General features: G+C 37.9%; 2 protein-coding genes across 4 annotated transcripts in view; one reads left to right on the plus strand and one right to left on the minus strand.

Moving 5' to 3' along the window:
• The window catches only part of ttyh3a (tweety family member 3a), a 23,187-nt gene extending 16,589 nt beyond the window's left edge, over window positions 1–6,598 (minus strand). The window contains exons 1-2 of one of the 2 annotated variants that reach the window (XM_044099434.1): window positions 5,714–6,598; window positions 1,980–2,149 (exon numbers count right to left, since the gene is read on the minus strand). In XM_044099434.1, coding sequence (XP_043955369.1) covers window positions 1,980–2,149; window positions 5,714–5,839 — 296 coding nt within the window. In that variant the 5' untranslated portion in view covers window positions 5,840–6,598. The remainder of the gene's footprint in view (window positions 1–1,979; window positions 2,150–5,713) is intronic. The other variant, XM_044099433.1, reaches the window with a different exon arrangement.
• Window positions 6,547–17,730, plus strand: snx8a (sorting nexin 8a). Of its 2 annotated transcripts, none has more exons than XM_044099436.1 (14): window positions 6,547–6,653; window positions 8,620–8,686; window positions 9,316–9,443; window positions 9,717–9,837; window positions 10,853–11,043; window positions 11,188–11,308; window positions 12,547–12,683; window positions 12,812–12,892; window positions 13,000–13,160; window positions 13,291–13,420; window positions 13,501–13,569; window positions 15,107–15,256; window positions 16,905–17,054; window positions 17,594–17,730. In XM_044099436.1, exons 2-14 carry the CDS (start codon window positions 8,650–8,652, stop codon window positions 17,672–17,674), a joined length of 1,557 nt encoding a protein of 518 aa, XP_043955371.1. In that variant the 5' UTR covers window positions 6,547–6,653; window positions 8,620–8,649; the 3' UTR covers window positions 17,675–17,730. The 2 variants fall into 2 exon arrangements, with proteins under 2 accessions (XP_043955371.1, XP_043955370.1); XM_044099435.1 differs by lacking the exon at window positions 6,547–6,653 and adding an exon at window positions 8,254–8,355.
• The last annotated feature ends 76 nt before the right edge of the window (window positions 17,731–17,806 follow it).

Below are 17,806 nucleotides of genomic sequence, written 5' to 3' on the forward strand. Positions count from 1 at the left end.
GGAGGGGAGACTGGCTAGTGAGGAGGAGGGATTGGCAAAAAAAAGACACAGAGAAGAGACAGAGAAGAAACCAAGTGTGGGGGACAGCCAGGCAGGGTGAGAGGCGTGTGAACTCTGTTTTAACCCTATCAGTTCGGACCCCCGTCAACGGGCTCCTTTCAGCCGCAGCAAAAAGACCCCATAGAGAACCATGGAAACACAGAGGAATGGACCAGCAATGGCCCAAAACCCCACGCTAAGGCTGACAAAGGCTGCACTGAGGCAGCAGATCAGCTCTCATCGGCTGTGACAGGCCTCAAACGGCTCAGGCAGCTACATGGGTAGCAATTTCTGAAGGTACAGGAACAGAAAAAGATGTACTTACTTTACACAATTGTGCAGTGGTGGCTAAATTTAGAGTTACATTATCTGTTCATTTGAAACTGATTAATATTACTGGAACTTGTCTACAATTTGCTGGCTTATAGTGACAAACTTGAATGCATTTCTTTTGTGAATTTATGAATGCAGTTTTCTGGCCGATAACTGATCTTTAAAAAGCCCAACCTGCTAATTCTGTCTTTGGCCGATAGCAATTTTTCTTTTTATAACCAACAATGTTACCCAGGTCTTCAATAATGGAGAGAAAAAAAAATGTCTAGATTTGTTGCTAGTCTGGAACAATAAAAAAAAAAAAAAAAAGTCTCTCGGTGAATTTGAAAAACCACTAAATATAGGACGAAAAGTCACCAAGTTGGCAACAGTGGGTGACCGTTAACTGCCCACTTGTAGACGTGACTTGGTGGGCAGGTCCATTAGTCATCTCTCTTTCACGGCAGAGAAAAACAGGACAGTGGCTGACTTTCAGACATTTGTGGAGTTAAACAAGACTGGTGGATAAGATTAGTTTCACATGAAAGTATCGGCCAATCTGTAATCAACCAAAATTTTTTAAAATTGTGGCTGATCATCTGTGCACCCCAATTTATATTATTATGACAATATAGCAAACAGTGTATGAGCTTGTGTCAACAAATGCATTAAGGACAAGCAAATTCCTACAATCTTGCACTAACATTTATAAACTGACAGGCCAGAGGGGAGTTGGGGGTTTTCCTTCTTCCTGTATGGCTGCTAATCTCTTCCTGTCAGTATGGTGAGTAAAAATAACATTAAAAACAAATTAGATTTCCTGATGTCATATGAACCTTCAGATCATTTCTAGTTTTGGAAAGGAGTTAGGAAAATATTTAAACAGATTTTTGCAGGTAAAGAGACAACAGACTAAATGTAAAGAAACAAAATAACCATAAGCCAAACAAAGCACTGAAACTAAACTGGTAGCGTCAATCTTTTTTTTCCTCCCCCTTCCTATTTTGGCTAGAACATTAGTGCGTGGGTACAAGCGCACAGAGACGCAGAGATTGCGATGCAGTTCTTGTACTCATTGGGTCCCTGAGCTCTTTGTGCTTGTCTGAATCAACTGCAGTGGCTCCCTGGAAGCCCATCAACAGGAGGAGGAAAACAGGAAACCAACGACGTGTTCAAGGACAGAAAACATGAGCAGATGTGAAATTCTCACACCTTTTTACCCAATTACATAAAAACACCACTAAAGTAAAGAAAATGAGTGCATAAGCAAACATATAAAGCAGATATACTTGTGAAAATGACATGCATATTCTTGCAACCAAACAATACCGTTCAGCTAAAGTTCAAGTGATGAAAACATTGCCTGGTTGAAACATTTACGTCTTAATTAGAGTAGAATCTGGCAAGATGGATTCTTTCACGATTAAGAGCTTGAGAATCTGAAAATCCGACAGCGTGTTGAAAACTTGCTGTGATCATGGGGCTATAACACACAAGCATGTGGTGACATCAAAGTGCAATGTAACACAGTGAATTGCGAGCGTGGGTGAAATGAAATGCTAATTATGCTTGGCAACTTGAATTTGTGGATTGAACCGTCGCCAGCACGGTCATGTGTTTGCACTCACCTGCACACGAGTGTTGCAATGATGACGCACCAGGCCGTGCAGCAGCAGTCGGCGTTGGGTTGTTCAGAGGTTTTGCTGCGCCGACAGCAAAGCCAAATGGAGTAGAAGAGGAGAAACAGGAGGTCCAGAATCAAACAGGCAAGGGCCAAACCCCCCAGCAACAAGATGGACTGAAGGAAAGAGGAGCAGTTTTGAGAACTTGTCTTTATGTCAATAACAAAGACGATAACTTCAGAATATGTTATGAGAATGTCTCCTATGTTTAATTATAATAATTTACATTTCTTTAGTTTTATACCAGTCCATAGTATGTTTGCAGGGTCCAGTTCAGCTTCAGATGGGAGAATGAATTGTTGCTATAACTGTGAGCTAGTCAGGTCCTGCTACAGACAGCCATGTCTAAACCAGAACACCTCTTCATTTCATAGCTGATTTCAGGTTCTTTTTATTGAATACATAATGTAGTTCAAGCCTAGTTGGTGCTCGGTTCTGGTGTCCAAAGAACATTATAGTCCCGGTCTATGTTCTCTCTGGAAAACTTTATTCTGACCTTCTTCTTAGAGAACAAATGTTTCCCTCTGCACGCCTGCAAAAAAAGTTCAACTTGTGGATTGTCTCTCCAAACTTAGAGGTATACACATTTATATCAGTTCTGCATTTACATTTTAGGGTCTTGGAGACTTCTCTAAAAATTTTGCAGCATTCTTTCAGGAATACTGCAAAATGGACTTGCTTGGTCTGGCAGAACTAGGCCTTTATAGGCAGAACTAGGCCTGTAATGAACTTCCTCCACTACAGTTGAATTGGCTGATTTCAAGTTCTCATGAAACCTCTTTAAAACTTTACCAGACTCAAAGCTTCTTTAGCATTCCTTCTTATGTCCACAGACTGCTCTTTTGATCTCACCACAGTGTTCACTTTAACTTCAAAAGGCTGAGCAACGATGTTCAACTCATATGGTGTGACATCATCTAATTTTAGCTATTCAAAGTGGGAAAAATGTGAGGATAGCCCAACTATTCCTCAAATATATCGTCTTTTTTTAATACACAAACATTACAGAAGGTTTTCAGTATAAATTTGGTTACATTACTTAAATTGATAATGATATTAAATAGCCACATGTCTAAATATATCAGAAAAAATCCTCAGGCTCTCATAAGCTGGCCTATTTTTTTTCCTGAAACCAAACAAAAACATTTACAGCTATAACAATAATAGCAGTCATGTATGTACTAGCCCTGTCATGATAGCAAATTTGCTGGATTATAAATTGTCCCAGAAATTATTGTGATAAATTATGATATTGTTGATTTGAGACCATATGAAAGTCACAAAATGGTAATGATATAGTAATGCAAATTTGCCTCTTAAAAATCAATAAACTGTCAATTTGTAAGGAACACAACAGTGGAGCTAGACGATATTTCAAATAGCCCCAAAAAATAAACAAAAACGAGCAAAAACAAAACAATGGAAATAAAAATGACTGACAACAGAAATCATAAATGAAATGATTATGAAGTTTATGTAAACAAAATTGGTCTTTAAGAAAATATCAGAATTGATGTTACGATTGATAAATTCTAAATTATAATAATAATAATTTATTGAGGGTATCGCATTTAACATTGTAGATGCTAAATGTGATACCTTGAAAAATAAACAAAACAGCTAGAGGGAAAATATGTAAAAAGAACAGGATTCCAAGATACAAAACATAAAAAAGATTTTCTTGAATGATAACTCTGGTACTCATGAGACTGTGATGACAGTATTTCCATGCTTACAGTGGAGTGATGTACAGTGATACTTGGACCTCTCAGCCAACAGCAACACTTCATACAGTATGTAGGTCAGGCAGAAGGTTTCTGTGTTTGCTGCAGACTCCTGAGGATACACATCTGTGGCAGATTTCCAAAACCTTGCGTTCTCCTGCTTGCTCCATTTTTATCCCTTCAATGACTCATTGTGACTAGCACAAAATTTTAACGACAGCTGATTTCAATACGAGAACTTATTCTGTTATTAAAAACCAAGCACGGCTAACCTTTAAAGAGCGGTGACTCTGCTCCTTTTATCTACTGTGACACACGATTTGACAGATCAGATGCAGCCAAATGACTTCTTGGCTCTTGCATGCTGCTTTGTGGTGCTCAGTGAGGAGCAGAAAACGACTAAACAAATGCACAGTGCATTTGGGCACATCTCTGACACACTGCAACACAGCACTAAGTCAAGGTTGCATCATTAAGAAGTGTTTGCATCGTAAGCAACAATGACAGCTCGGCCATCTGGACGAGTTGAAACTCTTCTTAAGCCTGCGGGGGAGAGCTGCGTTAACTGTAATTAGCAAGATGTCATCACAGAAGGTTAACAATAACAGTTTATGCGATGAGCCTGTGGCAGAGTGACACTTGCCATGATAAAACTGTGATGGGAGAGAAATCACATATTTTACCAGCTAATCTACATGTACATTTAAATACTCCACAAAAATCATACACGCTGTTCATACCACATAGCAAAGTCATCCATCATCTATCCAATAACTGGCCACAGAACAGGGCTTGTATAACACAAAGAAGTGTATCATCTTGACCATTTTCACTAAATCCTGAAGGAAATAAACAGCGCTGGCAGCAAACACCAGACACCCACATGAAGTGAAGGAGGACCAAACAACAAAACAAATTGTTTCACGCCTTAAGATTAACTTTTATTTCCAGCCCGCATACCTGTACAAGATCGAGCACATCTCCATAAAACCACCAATGTGTGTCTGGGAACTATCTTCCTGTTTCTCTGTAACCATGAGTCGCTTCTCCATTTTATGAATCATTTCTTCCTATTAAAGAGGAAACTCTGAATCTTGTGACCTCGACTCCCAGAAAACCCACAAATACTGTCTGCAATCTAGATGTAATGTAAAAGATCTTTCTGTAATCATCCTGGCTCTCATCTAAGATTATGTTTTTAATTGTTGTTTTGCTCAAAAATATTTTACTAAAGCTTTTTTAAAACAAAAACTGGATAAAGTTTCTCATTTAAAAGTATTTTCTCATTGGGGCAAAAATCTGCTGAGCTGGATGTGTCACCAATCCAGAACATTTAAAAAATGCATAGTAATTAACACCATAATGAGTCAAACAGAAACTTTAGGACTTGCTGGGAATAATTTAAATTCCAAGGAATTTGAGCAACACCAAACTTTTGCTTACAGATTTCCAAAACTAAGAAAGATTTCTTCTGAACAAATCCAGCTCTCCTTTCCCCTCCCCCAGACTTAGCTGATTACCAAGCTGTGTAGACTCCACTATAACCTTTCCCATTAGTTAAAAACGCCTTAATCTGACCGGTTCTCCCTCTTCTTTGTTTGTTGTATTTACAGAGCAACTCCATATTTTCAAATATTCATGTGTGCTGTAAAAGATGTGATTAAAACATACTATCACGCAAGTGGTTTCCTAGATACTTTCAGGATGGTTTTGAATACACACCAAATAGAGCCTGCTGGCTTGTGTCTGGAAAAGGTCAAGGCCTGGATAGAACAGGTTCACACAGATGGTAACATGGATCACATGGTGAACAGAACAAACAGGTGTAAACCTGTCACAATAAACCATTAATCTTTAATTCCAGGTCGCAAACATGAGCCTTGAACTGTACGCCAAAGAAGCCCTAATCCTACTGTTCCCAATTAAATGAGGCGAGTGTGCGAAGAGGGATTTTACCTGTTGATATGTCCAGTCTTCTGGCTGGAAATCACTGCTTGTTTGCTGAAACTTTAAGTTGAAGTGGGGAAGTCTGTGCAGCAGGTTCACCCACCAAGGTGGCGAGTAGCTGACCACGGCTGCCATAGCGATGAAGAGTCAAAGAGATTAAGGCAAAAGCAAAAAAAAAAGGGATGCTTTCAGGTGTAAACAAGAAAAATAATCCACTTCATCCAGTTTGAGTCCAAGATAGAAACGAAACGCAAAAACAGTTGATGTGTAGCATAAAAGTGCTAACGAAAGCTCACTGTGGCTGTTGAGGAAAAAAAGCACACTAAAATAACTTCATTAGTGAGATATGAAACAGCTGAACAAGCGCCAGCACGAAGAGCTAACTAAAACTGATAACTAGCCAACTATTAACCTCCCCAGTCTACCTATTTAACTGTTGCTAATACTGAACTATTAAATATAGCACCCTGTTGTAATGTAACACCAAACTCCAAAGAGCTAAAGCTCACTTAAAATATGCCTTTATTGAAAAAACAAAAGCAACCGAGTCTTCAGAGCTAGTTAAGACAGCAATGTAGGTTAGCTAGCTTTTAGCTGCTAGTTAGTTCTGTTCACCAATAGACGGAAGACAAGAAGTAGCCTCTTTTGTTCCAGTTGGCATTCTGGTCGGCACTTCTTTTCGTCCAGATTTGTCGGTTTTCCGGTCTCTTAAGTAATCTTTTCCACACTTATTCCAGCGCAGATGCCTCTCACTGTCCATTCAGACCGACTTCTTCATCCAGCTAGGAATTGAGCGCAGGAGGCTGGAGCCAACGCTGCGACTGTTCACGACAGTCCCCCAGCTGGCAGTTCAACCCAACCCCGGCCAGAACTCAACAAAACCGCATCATCATCGGTGTGAAAGGGGATCTTGTAGCGACATCTACTGGCGAGCTGGCATTCAAGCAATGTGAGGTTCATGGAGTGTCGGGATTGCCATTACTGCTTGAAATTTCAGGAAATTTTGATTAGACATTTAGCATGTATAAAATGGTTGCTATAGCGACGAAGGTATACTGCAAATCATTGTTTTTTTAATTGTAGAAATAGAGAAAAATATCAACGTTTAATTAATTTTTTAATTTTTTAATGCAATATTTCAGTTGGCCATTTCCTTCAAACATAACATTTACAATCAACCTCTTGACTTGATTGGTAATTTATGAATTTTACTCCTTACAGACATGGAAAACCAATGACATCATATGTAAATTATTGTTTCATCATCTATGCTAATACAAAAAAATTATAATAATAAAAAAATTAAAAAAATACCTTAGTTGAGCAATTGTTGAGCAAAACTGATATGCTCCTGGAATATGCCAAATTTCTCCAGAAATTCCAATTACATGCCTCAGCTAAAGAGCATATTGTTGTTGATGCCATTGAAACCTGACCAATACGATCAGTTTTTACACTATAAAGATCTCCTGAAGAAGAACGTCTGAATGACTTTTCCATTAAGTCATTTTTCCTACACTGCAAAAATTGACTTTCAGAACCACAAATTAACATCTGTAGTGTTTATTTCACCAAGAAGTGCTAGTTAAATTAGCTGGGGATTCTGACATTCATTTTTCACCTGTGCAATGTTGCCAAAACTAAAAGTACACTGTCAAAGAGTGATACAGGCGAACTCCATACATTGGTTGCTTTAAACATTTTTTTATTATTTTTATTTTATCAGGAAAACCAATGAAAATCAATAAACCTTTTTCTTATGTAATTTGTAGCAAGAGATTTCATGAGAATTAAAAGGAGACATTATATTGTTGCAATTTATATTCATTTCATTTGTTCTCTGTTAAATCCAGAATATAATCAGCAATCAACACATTGTTTTACCGGTATATGTTCCCAAAAGAATCCTACACTCCTCATACAGCAGGTTTACTAACTGTCACTAAAGTTTATAAATCTTTCAGCGTTAAAACTTTACTTTTTAAGTAAAAGGACATAGCTAGTATATCTAGCGATCTCTGTGGCAATGCTACAAACTGGTCACTGTTGATCACTGTACGTCTTTCTCCCTCTACTCAAAATGGCATTAAATACATCTATATAAGTTTTTTTTCTTGTTTTACTTGTTTTTTCCTCACTGAGTCATACCAAAAAAAAAGGGTTAGACATCAGAAAGCTTTATTCGTGAAAAAATATTCAGAATACACCTGATGTTTACAATAAGAGAACTGACCAACACTAATTAATTAAACTATTAGTTATTCTTGGTAAAGTTCACATAAAGCAGGGGTGTCAACTCTAGTCCTCAAGGACGGTGTCCTGCAGTTTTTAGATGTGCCACAGGTACAAAACACTGGAATGAAATGGCTTAATTAACTCCTTCTTGAGTAGTCAAGTTCACCAGAGCCTTGCTACTGACTTAATTGTTTTATTCAGGTGTGGTGCAGTAGAGGTACATCTAAAAGTTGCAGGACAGCGGCCCGCGAGGACTGGAGCTTGACACCTGTGATTTGCAATGAACTCTGTCTTAAAAGCTGTCGCGTCTTCAGAAAAAAAATAAATACCTACGAGGTGTACGTGAATGCAACATTTGTTATGCGGGCATACTTTTGGAGATTGAGGAAGAGATTAAATCAAATAAACCTGCGCTGGTGAGACCAGGAAATAAGAAGTTATATGTAAAACCACTCATGGTTTATATTTTTGGTAGAATGTAGACTATATCATGCAATTAGGTAATGTTTAACGAAACCGAGACATAGTCTTATATTCACGCCCCCAAAACCTTTAAAAATCCCCTCAGTGGTGTCCAGAGCGTGTAGTTGGCAACTGGCTTCACTTCATCGGGACTTAGACGTCAACCAGGGTTCACTACAACTTTAAGACGCAAATTACTTGTTTTTCCTTCTCTGCAGGAAATCACATGGAGGTGCTCTTGTGCTCACATGACAACTCGAGCTATGGCAGGAGAGATCAATGAAGGTAACGTGTGAAAACTTTTTTACTCTCTCTTGAGTCAGTGATTTCCATGTGATTTTATGTTACTTTTCTCGGTGTTTTTACGAAACTCGCGCGTCAAAACGCGAGGATTTTACTACATGCTGACATTGCGATTTGAACTCACCTCATGAGAAGATTTCACTGATCGATCGGAAACAAGTTGTTCCATCTCAAAAGCTCTCATTCATGTTCTCAATTATTCCCCCCCCCCCAAACTACTGTTGCTCCTTTCTTGATCCATGACTAGAAAGATCAGGACAAGTCGTTGTTTTTTCCCTTCATCCTGAAATCCTGTCAGGTGTGTCTTGAAGGATTTACTTAAAATGCCATATCACGCATTCTTCCTTTTTAATCTCTTTAAATATTTGCAAATTATTAATTCTCTCAATTTAAGTCCATCCTCGTCATTTTAAAATGGAGCAAATAAAAGTTATCTTCGCAGAAAAGAAAAGACAAAGTCACATGATGTGTCACTATCCTTTTTCAAAATATATTTTTTTCTTTTGTTGATGTCATTTATGCAAAGTAACCTCTTGGGTGTTGTGTAGTTAATGTAATATTTCTAATTTTGAGGAGCATGTGATACAATGTAGGTGTTGTTCCCCTTTTAGGTTCAGTTCCTGCCTATTACAGAGACGTGTATGAGGCCATCCGCTGCAGGACAGATGAGAGAATTCAAGCGGAAGTTTTTAAGCGCCTCCTGGAAAGAACCGGTCTCTCCAAGGCAGCTCTCAGCCAGGTGAGGCGTTCCTCAAGATGCTGAGAAGGCAGAAAGCTTAAGTATCTTTTGTTGGAAATTAAAGATGAAATATTTAATAGGGATGTAGCTGGGTGAATTCCCTCAAGGCGCCATTCCCCTTTTTCTGACCTTTTGTAGCATATCATTCACTTTGTGTCTTGTGAGAGCTTTGTGCACACAGGAATGCAAACCACAGTTAATGTTGGATCTCAGACTGAAAAATGTTGACCTTCTCTTTCATATTGTCTCCATCCACAATTTTTTTTCTTCCAGATTGCTGAGCATATTGAATATACAGATGGATTCCTTACTAAGCTCACCCTCTATAAAGCACTAGCTTTAATTGCTCTAGCTCAACAAGGGAAAAAACCAAGTCCCAAACTCTTCATACATGGTAAGTGATTGTGTTGCAGTGACAGCAGAATAGTAAAGGTTTCTGCTTAATGAGTAGCTTGGTGTCCAAAGATGGCCTCAGAAATGCAACATTTGTTCATGTGCAAGGTGCAAATGTCACTCTTTTATTAGTTTTCATGGAAGTTTTTCTTGACACTTTTGCCAGTAGCATAAATTCAGCAGCAATTTTCCCGCAGTTAGCAAGTGATGTGTGTTTGGGAATATATTAGAAAAAGCCTTTTTTGATACACATTTATTATTCTCCATTATTTCTTCTTATGTGGGACAAAACTGCAACATGTGCTGGGAGTCTATGGTTACAGTGGCTTACAAAAGTATTTATAGCTCTTGAACTTTTGTCCTTTACAACCTGGATCTTTTATGTACTTTATATGATTGAACAACGAAACATATTTATTGAAAAGTGGATATCTTGCACAAAAATGTTTGCGCAGAAATGTGCAAACATTTCTGTTTATATTCTGTGAAATAGCCTTCTGAAAGTAAATGCCTTTGCATAACAGACTAAATATGGAGACATTCAAAGAATATAAATATTTTCTTTTGCAGTTTGCTGTGTTTTTAAGTGTTGTGTTTTCCCTCTGTGGAATGATGATAGAGGGATATTTTTTTGGTTTTTCTAAAGGTAACTATTATGCAGACTTGACTCGGATCCATCTGCAGGCTTTACTGTTGAATCCAGTTTTGTTTTTTCAGGTGTGGGCAGAATGGCAACTTGCTTCATGCCACTTCCTGTTCTGCGCCAGAACTCTCTTTGAGTTTGCCTCAGTAAATTAAATTTTATGCACAGCTGTCTTGGAATGTCCTGGAAGGAATCATAAAAGGTCACATGGATTACTGTCAGGAGCACTGTTATAGAGACAAACTGGGGAGAAAAAAAAAAAGGTTGCTTAGGAAAAAATGGCATTCTGAATGGTTTTGAAATTCTGGTCACTCCTAAAGTATTGATTCAATCACGGAGAACAAATGTTAGCTCTGAAATGTGTGATTTACAGAGTTGCCAAAACCCCAACTCGGAGAGCCGAGGGAACTGAGCGCTCTGAGGATGCAGCCGGCTCAGGACGACGTGCTCACCATTTCACAGACATTTGAACAGCTTCTCACCAAAGACACAATCCAGGTGGAGCTGATTCCAGAGAAGAAGGGCCTGTTCCTCAAGCATGTGGAATACCAGGTCATCAGCCAGGCAAGGAAATTAAAATCTGCAACATGAATGTTGAAAATACTCCACATTTTATCAAGTAGTTTGCACAAATCCACATCAGAACAGACAAAATCAATTGTGCTCATACCTGTTTTGTAATTCAGTTTCATTGTTTTTACTGTTTAGCGTTATAAAATATCGGTATACAGGCGGTATAGTGATTTCGACGTCTTCCACGAAGTTTTGCTGCAGAAATTTGCCTACAGAGTGGTTCCGGCACTGCCACCCAAAAGGATGCTGAAGGGAGGTGGGTTTCTGTGCAAACTGCACTCTTAAGTCTCTATTGGTTTTGTTTTATTTACCAGATTTGTGTTCTGCATCAGAATTTCATAAAGTTTTTATTTGTTTTGAGATAATTTAGGTTGAAATCCCAGCTTTTAAAAGTCTTTTAATAGACAAAGGCTTGGGAGGATTTTTTTCTAGTCATTTGGTTCTTCAAAGCTTTTGTCTGACAGAGACATAAACCAGTGATGTATAAAGTTAGCTTCTTTCACTTCCTGAAGACTTAAAGCTTTAGTGGTAGATATGAGTTATTCAAAAATGATTCATGGTGTTTAGCCATGGTTTTAGAAAAATAGATTTTTTTTTTTTTATGTCTCATTCTGATAACTTTATCTCTGTTCTTCATTTGATTCTGAGACATGAAACTTTGTTTTTCAGATTTGTGAAACTTGTTAAATATTTCTGTTCATTTAAAATGAACAAATCAACACAAATGTTATATGGTTGTGCTGTGTACTTAAGGTGTTTGTGTTACTCTATGTCCCATCAGTCTGTCTGTATAGAGCACATTTCATATCCAACAAGAGGAAGGGAAGGGATTAGTAACAGATTAATCCAAATGTATACTTCTGTTCTCACTCTTTCGCCCTGCCCCCTCATTTCATGTGCACAACAAGTGCTCCTAAAAGACTGATAAGAGACATAATTTCTCAGTTAAACACTATGATGTTGTTTTGATGATTTAACTACAGTGGGTTTAATCATTTCTTGAGATTAATTCTTAAGTGAATGTTTGGATCTATACTAGTTCCAGCTGTGACGGTGCTTTAGAAGACAGGTTCTGTAATTTCTCTCAGTGTTGATATGACTGACTGTATGCCCCCGATTACTGCCCCAGCTGCTTCTCCGGGAATATTTTGTTGGTTCTTATCTACACTAAACCATTCTTATCTTTTTTTTTTTAAGACTTAAAAGGTCAGGAATAATGGTATCTCTAGCAACTCTTCTTTGTGTGTGGCCATGACAAAGAAGACTTGTAAGACTGAGTTTTGGTCTAAGAATTTTGGTCTTAACTGACCATTTTCTAGCCAACACTATATGTTATGAGATCTAAGAATCTGCTGGGGAAATATTTTACATTTAGATCAACCTTATCGGATTATGAGCACTTGACTCTTGAGTTAAACTGTTCATTATGTTGCTTTTGCACACTTTTAAAGTAAAACTCCAGATATATATATATTTTTTTTCTTTTATTCACAGTTCTAACTTCTATGTCTGAACGTGAGTTCATTGAAGGGAGAAGACGAGCTCTAATCAGATTTATTAACTTGGTGGCTCGCCACCCCCTCTTCTCCGAGGATGAGCTGGTCAAGACCTTTCTCACCTACAGTGGCTCTGTATGTTTTCAAGCATTTTCTTGCACAATAAGCACTATCTTCACAACTCATGGGAGCATAGCACATCCTGTTTGATTCACACTTTGTCCTTTTCCACTCACCCACTCGTCACCCTGCTTTGCAAACAGGATGTCCAGACCAAGCTTCGTGACACTTTCAAGAAAACGGGTGATGAGTTTATGACCAACAGGATTGCAACCCAAGCTAAGGTTTGTCATGGATATGATGTCTCCAAGCGCACTTTTTCCTACTGCCTTTACTTTCATTGAAAAACTATAAACATAACGGAGGAGATTCTGTTGGACCTCTTTTGCAGGAATATCTCCCAGCAGACATTCAGGCTCAGTTCTCAACAAGCAGAGAGCTGATTAAAAATATCCACAACAGCTTCCAGAGACTGCGGGACGGAGCTGAAAAAATGGCTGAGCGCTCAATGGAGAATTCAACTGATCTTGTCCAGTTTGGTCGAGAGCTTAGGTATTTTTTATTATGAAGGATATACAGTTAATCATCCTCTAGGATTTACTGCTTTTGCAGAAGGATTCAATCCTGAGTAGCCTGGATCCTGCAATATTTTATTCTTTTCTTATATTAATGTTTTCACCAGTGCTTTGGGCTCAGATGCATCGACTCTTCCTTCCTTGGCCTCCTCCCAAAGCAGCTGGGGAACTCTGCGTCAGTCTTTGAAAAGCCTGTCGGAGGAGTTTGCAGTTTTATCCGACAAAGCCGCTCAGCAGGTACAACCTTGAGTACATGCCCGCTGTGTTTTTCCCAAACTGAAACTTTGTGATAAATGTTGTTCTGTTTATGTCTCCAGGGCAGACGGGAACAGGACGATGTTGTGGAAAAACTGAACTTCTTTCTAGATTTGCTGCAGTCATACAGAGTGAGCAAACTTAACTTTCGTTTCTTTTGTGCCGAGTTAGGAATGTGGTTTGTCTACATTGTGAAAAATTCCTTTAGTCCAGGATATTGTAGACGTAAGTAAGGGCATTCAGGAGTCAGTTACCATAATGCACAGAGAGTAAGATATCAGCAGTGATCCTAATAAAGAAATCATTGGTGTATCGATCTTCCATTTCCCCTCCAAAATTAAACTGTTCTACAGTAACAAACATTTGCATGTTGAAAGCATAGCAGACAATTACCACTGAAGTAACCATGTTAATATTACCATTGGACATGCAGGAAAGCTGAAATTGTGAAGCCTCTCAACAGCTAAATCTTACTTAGCTCCTTCCAAAAATGAAACACTGTTTCATTGTTTGGAGAGAACACTTGAACTTCCTTTGATCCTGTAAAATGAGATGTGTCTTTATCTTTATTTTTGTAGCAGACCCATTTAGGTAAAAACTGACTGGTATTTAAGCCAAGTTACTCCACTGCATGGTGCTTCCACTGTGGATATGATGCTCATTTTGTAATACACTCAATATAATTTTTTTTGTGTAATCAATTTGGAATTGCAACTCAAAAATGTATATATTTGTTTTTCCAAACTTTAACACATTATTTCTTAAGGCAGTAGTTCCCAAAGATTTTCTTCTGCCTCAGAAAGGAAATTTTCTGTAGAAGAAGAAGTCTTACAACTTAGTTCGGAAATATGAAGAATACAGAGGATTATCACATGTAGAACACAATCAGAAGTTGTTGGACATACCTCTGGTTTTGGCCATTGTTGTGACCTTAATAAACAGCTTCAGTCTAGTCTTTTTTAAATTTAATTTTGGAGAGTTTCTGGAATATCTTAGTTGTTTAATTTTCTCACATTTATGCCCAATTGTTTTTATATAGTTCTGCAGAATGTTGTGTAACACAACTGACACATTAGTCAACCTCGAATCATCTTTTCTTACCTCTGTAAATTGTCTTTTACTAAAAGATACAAATGTCAAAAATCCCAAATGATAACTTTATCTCAAGTTCAGCTGTTCTGTACATAAATACAAGTGTTAACTCAAGAAGACTGATTGCTGAAGTTGAATCGTAATTTTTAACAAAGTATTTGTTCAAAGGTGCGCACAGTTACGCAACATGATTACTGCACTTTTTTTATTTTATTCCTCAACTCACACACATATTTACATGTTTGTCAGTTGCATTGTCATGATAAAGGTGATAAGAGTTTGAAAATTATTTCCCATTATCTCCTCCTAAAATCTTTAACAGCCCAGAGTGTGTTATTATTATTTTTTAAGTTTCTCCTTTTAAGAACAGAACTTTTATTTGTGGGAATGACTTTCAACTAGATGGATTTATAAAATTGCATCTCTTGTTTGTCAAAGTACTTTAAGTTATCCATACTTTTGTCCCAATGCTTTTCCTGTCACTCGTCTGTTATATAATGTGGTGAAGTGCATCACCCTGCCACTTTCAGTCAATCAGTAAGAGCTGCTGCCTGTTTTTTTTCTTTTTCCCTCTAGAATCTCTGCGAGCGTCATGAAAAGGGCGTGCTTCACGAGCACCAAAAAGCGCTGCACAAGTACAGCATGATGAAAAGGCAGATGATGAGTGCCACTGTTCAGTCCAAAGAGCAGGCTTCTGTAGAGCAGCTCGAATCACGAATCGTTCAGGTGATTGTTCTTTCAGTTTCATTTGTTTGCCTAATTATAAAACTTTCTTTGCAAAAGCTGCTTCATCTCAGTCGTGACATAAGCTATTAAAATGGCAGTAAAAGCACTGTCATGGTGAAAGGTGACCCGTCACACATTTAATGGTGCTGTTAGGAAGCAAAGCCAGGATTCAGAGCTGGGGCAGGCTGCTGTGATGTGGACTTCAGGCCTTTTAACTCCTAAGACCCTTTTCATGCACAAAAACACTCACTCAGACTGGCTAATCCTCAAAAAGTATAGTCTCCCCTCTTTAAACCCTTTGAAAACATTTAATTTAATGTGGTAAATCGCAGACTAAAAACAAATTTTCAGACACTGGTACAAAGCTGAGTCCATGTTAAGAAGGTAATTAACTTACTTTATGCTTTAATTTTCTTGGTGTTTTTTTTAATCTTCTGAATGCAGCCAGTGTGTGTTTGCCATTTAAACACATTTTTCAGTTAATTTCCCTTACAAATAGCATTTTAGGGGAAACAAATGTGCAATTTTGATATGTAAAATGGTTGTTTCCTATGTTTTGGCATTTCTTCACTTATCAAATGCTTTAGCATTTTATTAATCTGTTTCAGTAGCGACATAACATAAGCACTCAACATTTCTTATGTTTTCTAGAAACATTACATCTTGGCCAACAAATATTAGATTCTATGGTTTTCTATCAAAAACTGTGATACCATGGTTATTTACGCAGGTATTTATACATTTGACTGTGTGGAGTGGAGATGTGCAATGTTCTACTCAAAAATGGACTCAGCCTCTAAAATCCTGTGAAATCTCCCAAACTCTTGACTGGATTTTACTCCAGAATCCTATCCAGGCACTGCTGCCATAATCCCTGTTGCTTGTCTACCCATTTTTTTTCCTTCCATTCAACTTTTCCTTAACAGAGCACTCTGCAAATGGCCAGCTTCTTTACTAATTAACTTTGTGCCGTATCATTTTTGTAGAAGATTGCCTGCTCAGCAACTGTCGAGTCAGCTGACTTTGTGATTTCTGAAGGCCATAATATTCCTACATTACAAATAGTACTGTTTTTTGGACTCCTGGTGGGTTTTAGGAGCTCCATTTTTGCATGTTATTACCCTTTTTACTAAAAGTCACCTATCAAATATGAAAATATTTTTGTCTTGAAGGAATATGTTAAAAAGAGAACATTTCAGTATTTTTAGACGTACCAATCCTACCGTACTGTAAAAATGACATTGAACATCGAGGATATTCTTTCCTCACTGTTGTGTAATGAAAAACTTTAGGGAAAGGTAAGGCTATTTACACAGCACCAATATTACATTAAGGGATTCAAAGTGCTTTACAGGAAATAAAAAAGCAAAATGAAAGATAAAACACATTTAAGTCTTTAATTCTAAACAAGGCAGGAAGTTGCAAAAAGTAATACATTCAGTCAAATAAAAATAAAAAAGGCAAGCGTTTCACAAGCAAAGTACAGGTCCAGACACTGCATTCCAAGAGTAATTGTCTGGGGAACGCGTTTTATGAAAGAACTTTCTTTTTTTAACAAAAAGATAATGGCTTCCTCTTGTTTGCATCTTTTTAATTATTATTTGACATTAATCATCAGTTTTCTGTTTTGGCATAATTCTTTTAATAGCAAGAAAGTGCCATCCAGACCATGGAGCTCCGCAACTATTTCTCCCTGTTCTGCCTTCATCAAGAGACGCAGCTTATCTTCACCTACCTTCCAATCACCGCCAACATTCTTGGTGCTTTCGTTAACTCGCAGGTCCAAGGACACAGAGAGGTAAGGCTGTATGGAAATGGGTTTTCCTCCAGCTCGCCTTGATGTCGACTCAGCACCTCTTCAGTGGGAATGGGAAATATAGTTTTAGATTGGCTCCTAACGTCTAACAAAAGATCTAATACTGAAGGATGTGTGACTGGATTAGAGCTACCGTATATTTCCCATGAAAAGGTGCATATCACATACAGCAGGGGTGCCCAAAGTCGGTCCTCTACGGCCGGCATCCTGCATGTTTTAGTTCTCACCCTGGTTTAACACACCTGGATCAGATGATGGCTCATTAGAAGGCCTAAGAACATTGACATACTGAAAAGGTTGTTGGGAGAGAACTAAAATGTGCAGGATGCCGGCCCTCGAGGACTGACTGGTACTCCTGACATAAAGCATGTCCTCTTTCTGCTTTTATATACATATATAAGTCAGTCTTTTTGTTATATTTAAGTCTGGTCGAATTTTGGGATTGTTTTTTTTTTTTTTTTTTTAAATATTCATTTTACATAAAGACAAACTTTTTTTGTTTTGTTTGTTTTCCTTATCAGATGGGTGATGTGTGGAATGAACTCCAACCTAAGCTTGGGTGTCTCTTTGGCAGTAATAATGGACTGAAGCCTCCAATATGAAAATGCATGCAAAGCAGAAGATAAACACTCCAATAGATGAAGATTACTAACTGGAAAATGAAAAGCTCTGTGAGCTAATGCTTGAAAATGTTTTAGACACAACTGCTCCTTTTTCCATTCAGTAAAATGGTT

This window comes from Gambusia affinis, linkage group LG19 (genome assembly GCF_019740435.1).
Source record: "Gambusia affinis linkage group LG19, SWU_Gaff_1.0, whole genome shotgun sequence".
Taxonomy (NCBI): Eukaryota; Metazoa; Chordata; class Actinopteri; order Cyprinodontiformes; family Poeciliidae; genus Gambusia; species Gambusia affinis.

Bases quoted from the DNA above. Each gene is read 5' to 3' on its own strand.
- snx8a (XM_044099436.1), top strand. From the start codon at position 8,650: ATGACAACTCGAGCTATGGCAGGAGAGATCAATGAAG. The intron at 11,309-12,546 runs GTGGGTTTCTGT...TTTTATTCACAG, and splicing joins CAAAAGGATGCTGAAGGGAG to TTCTAACTTCTATGTCTGAA. The intron at 12,893-12,999 runs GTTTGTCATGGA...CCTCTTTTGCAG, and splicing joins GGATTGCAACCCAAGCTAAG to GAATATCTCCCAGCAGACAT.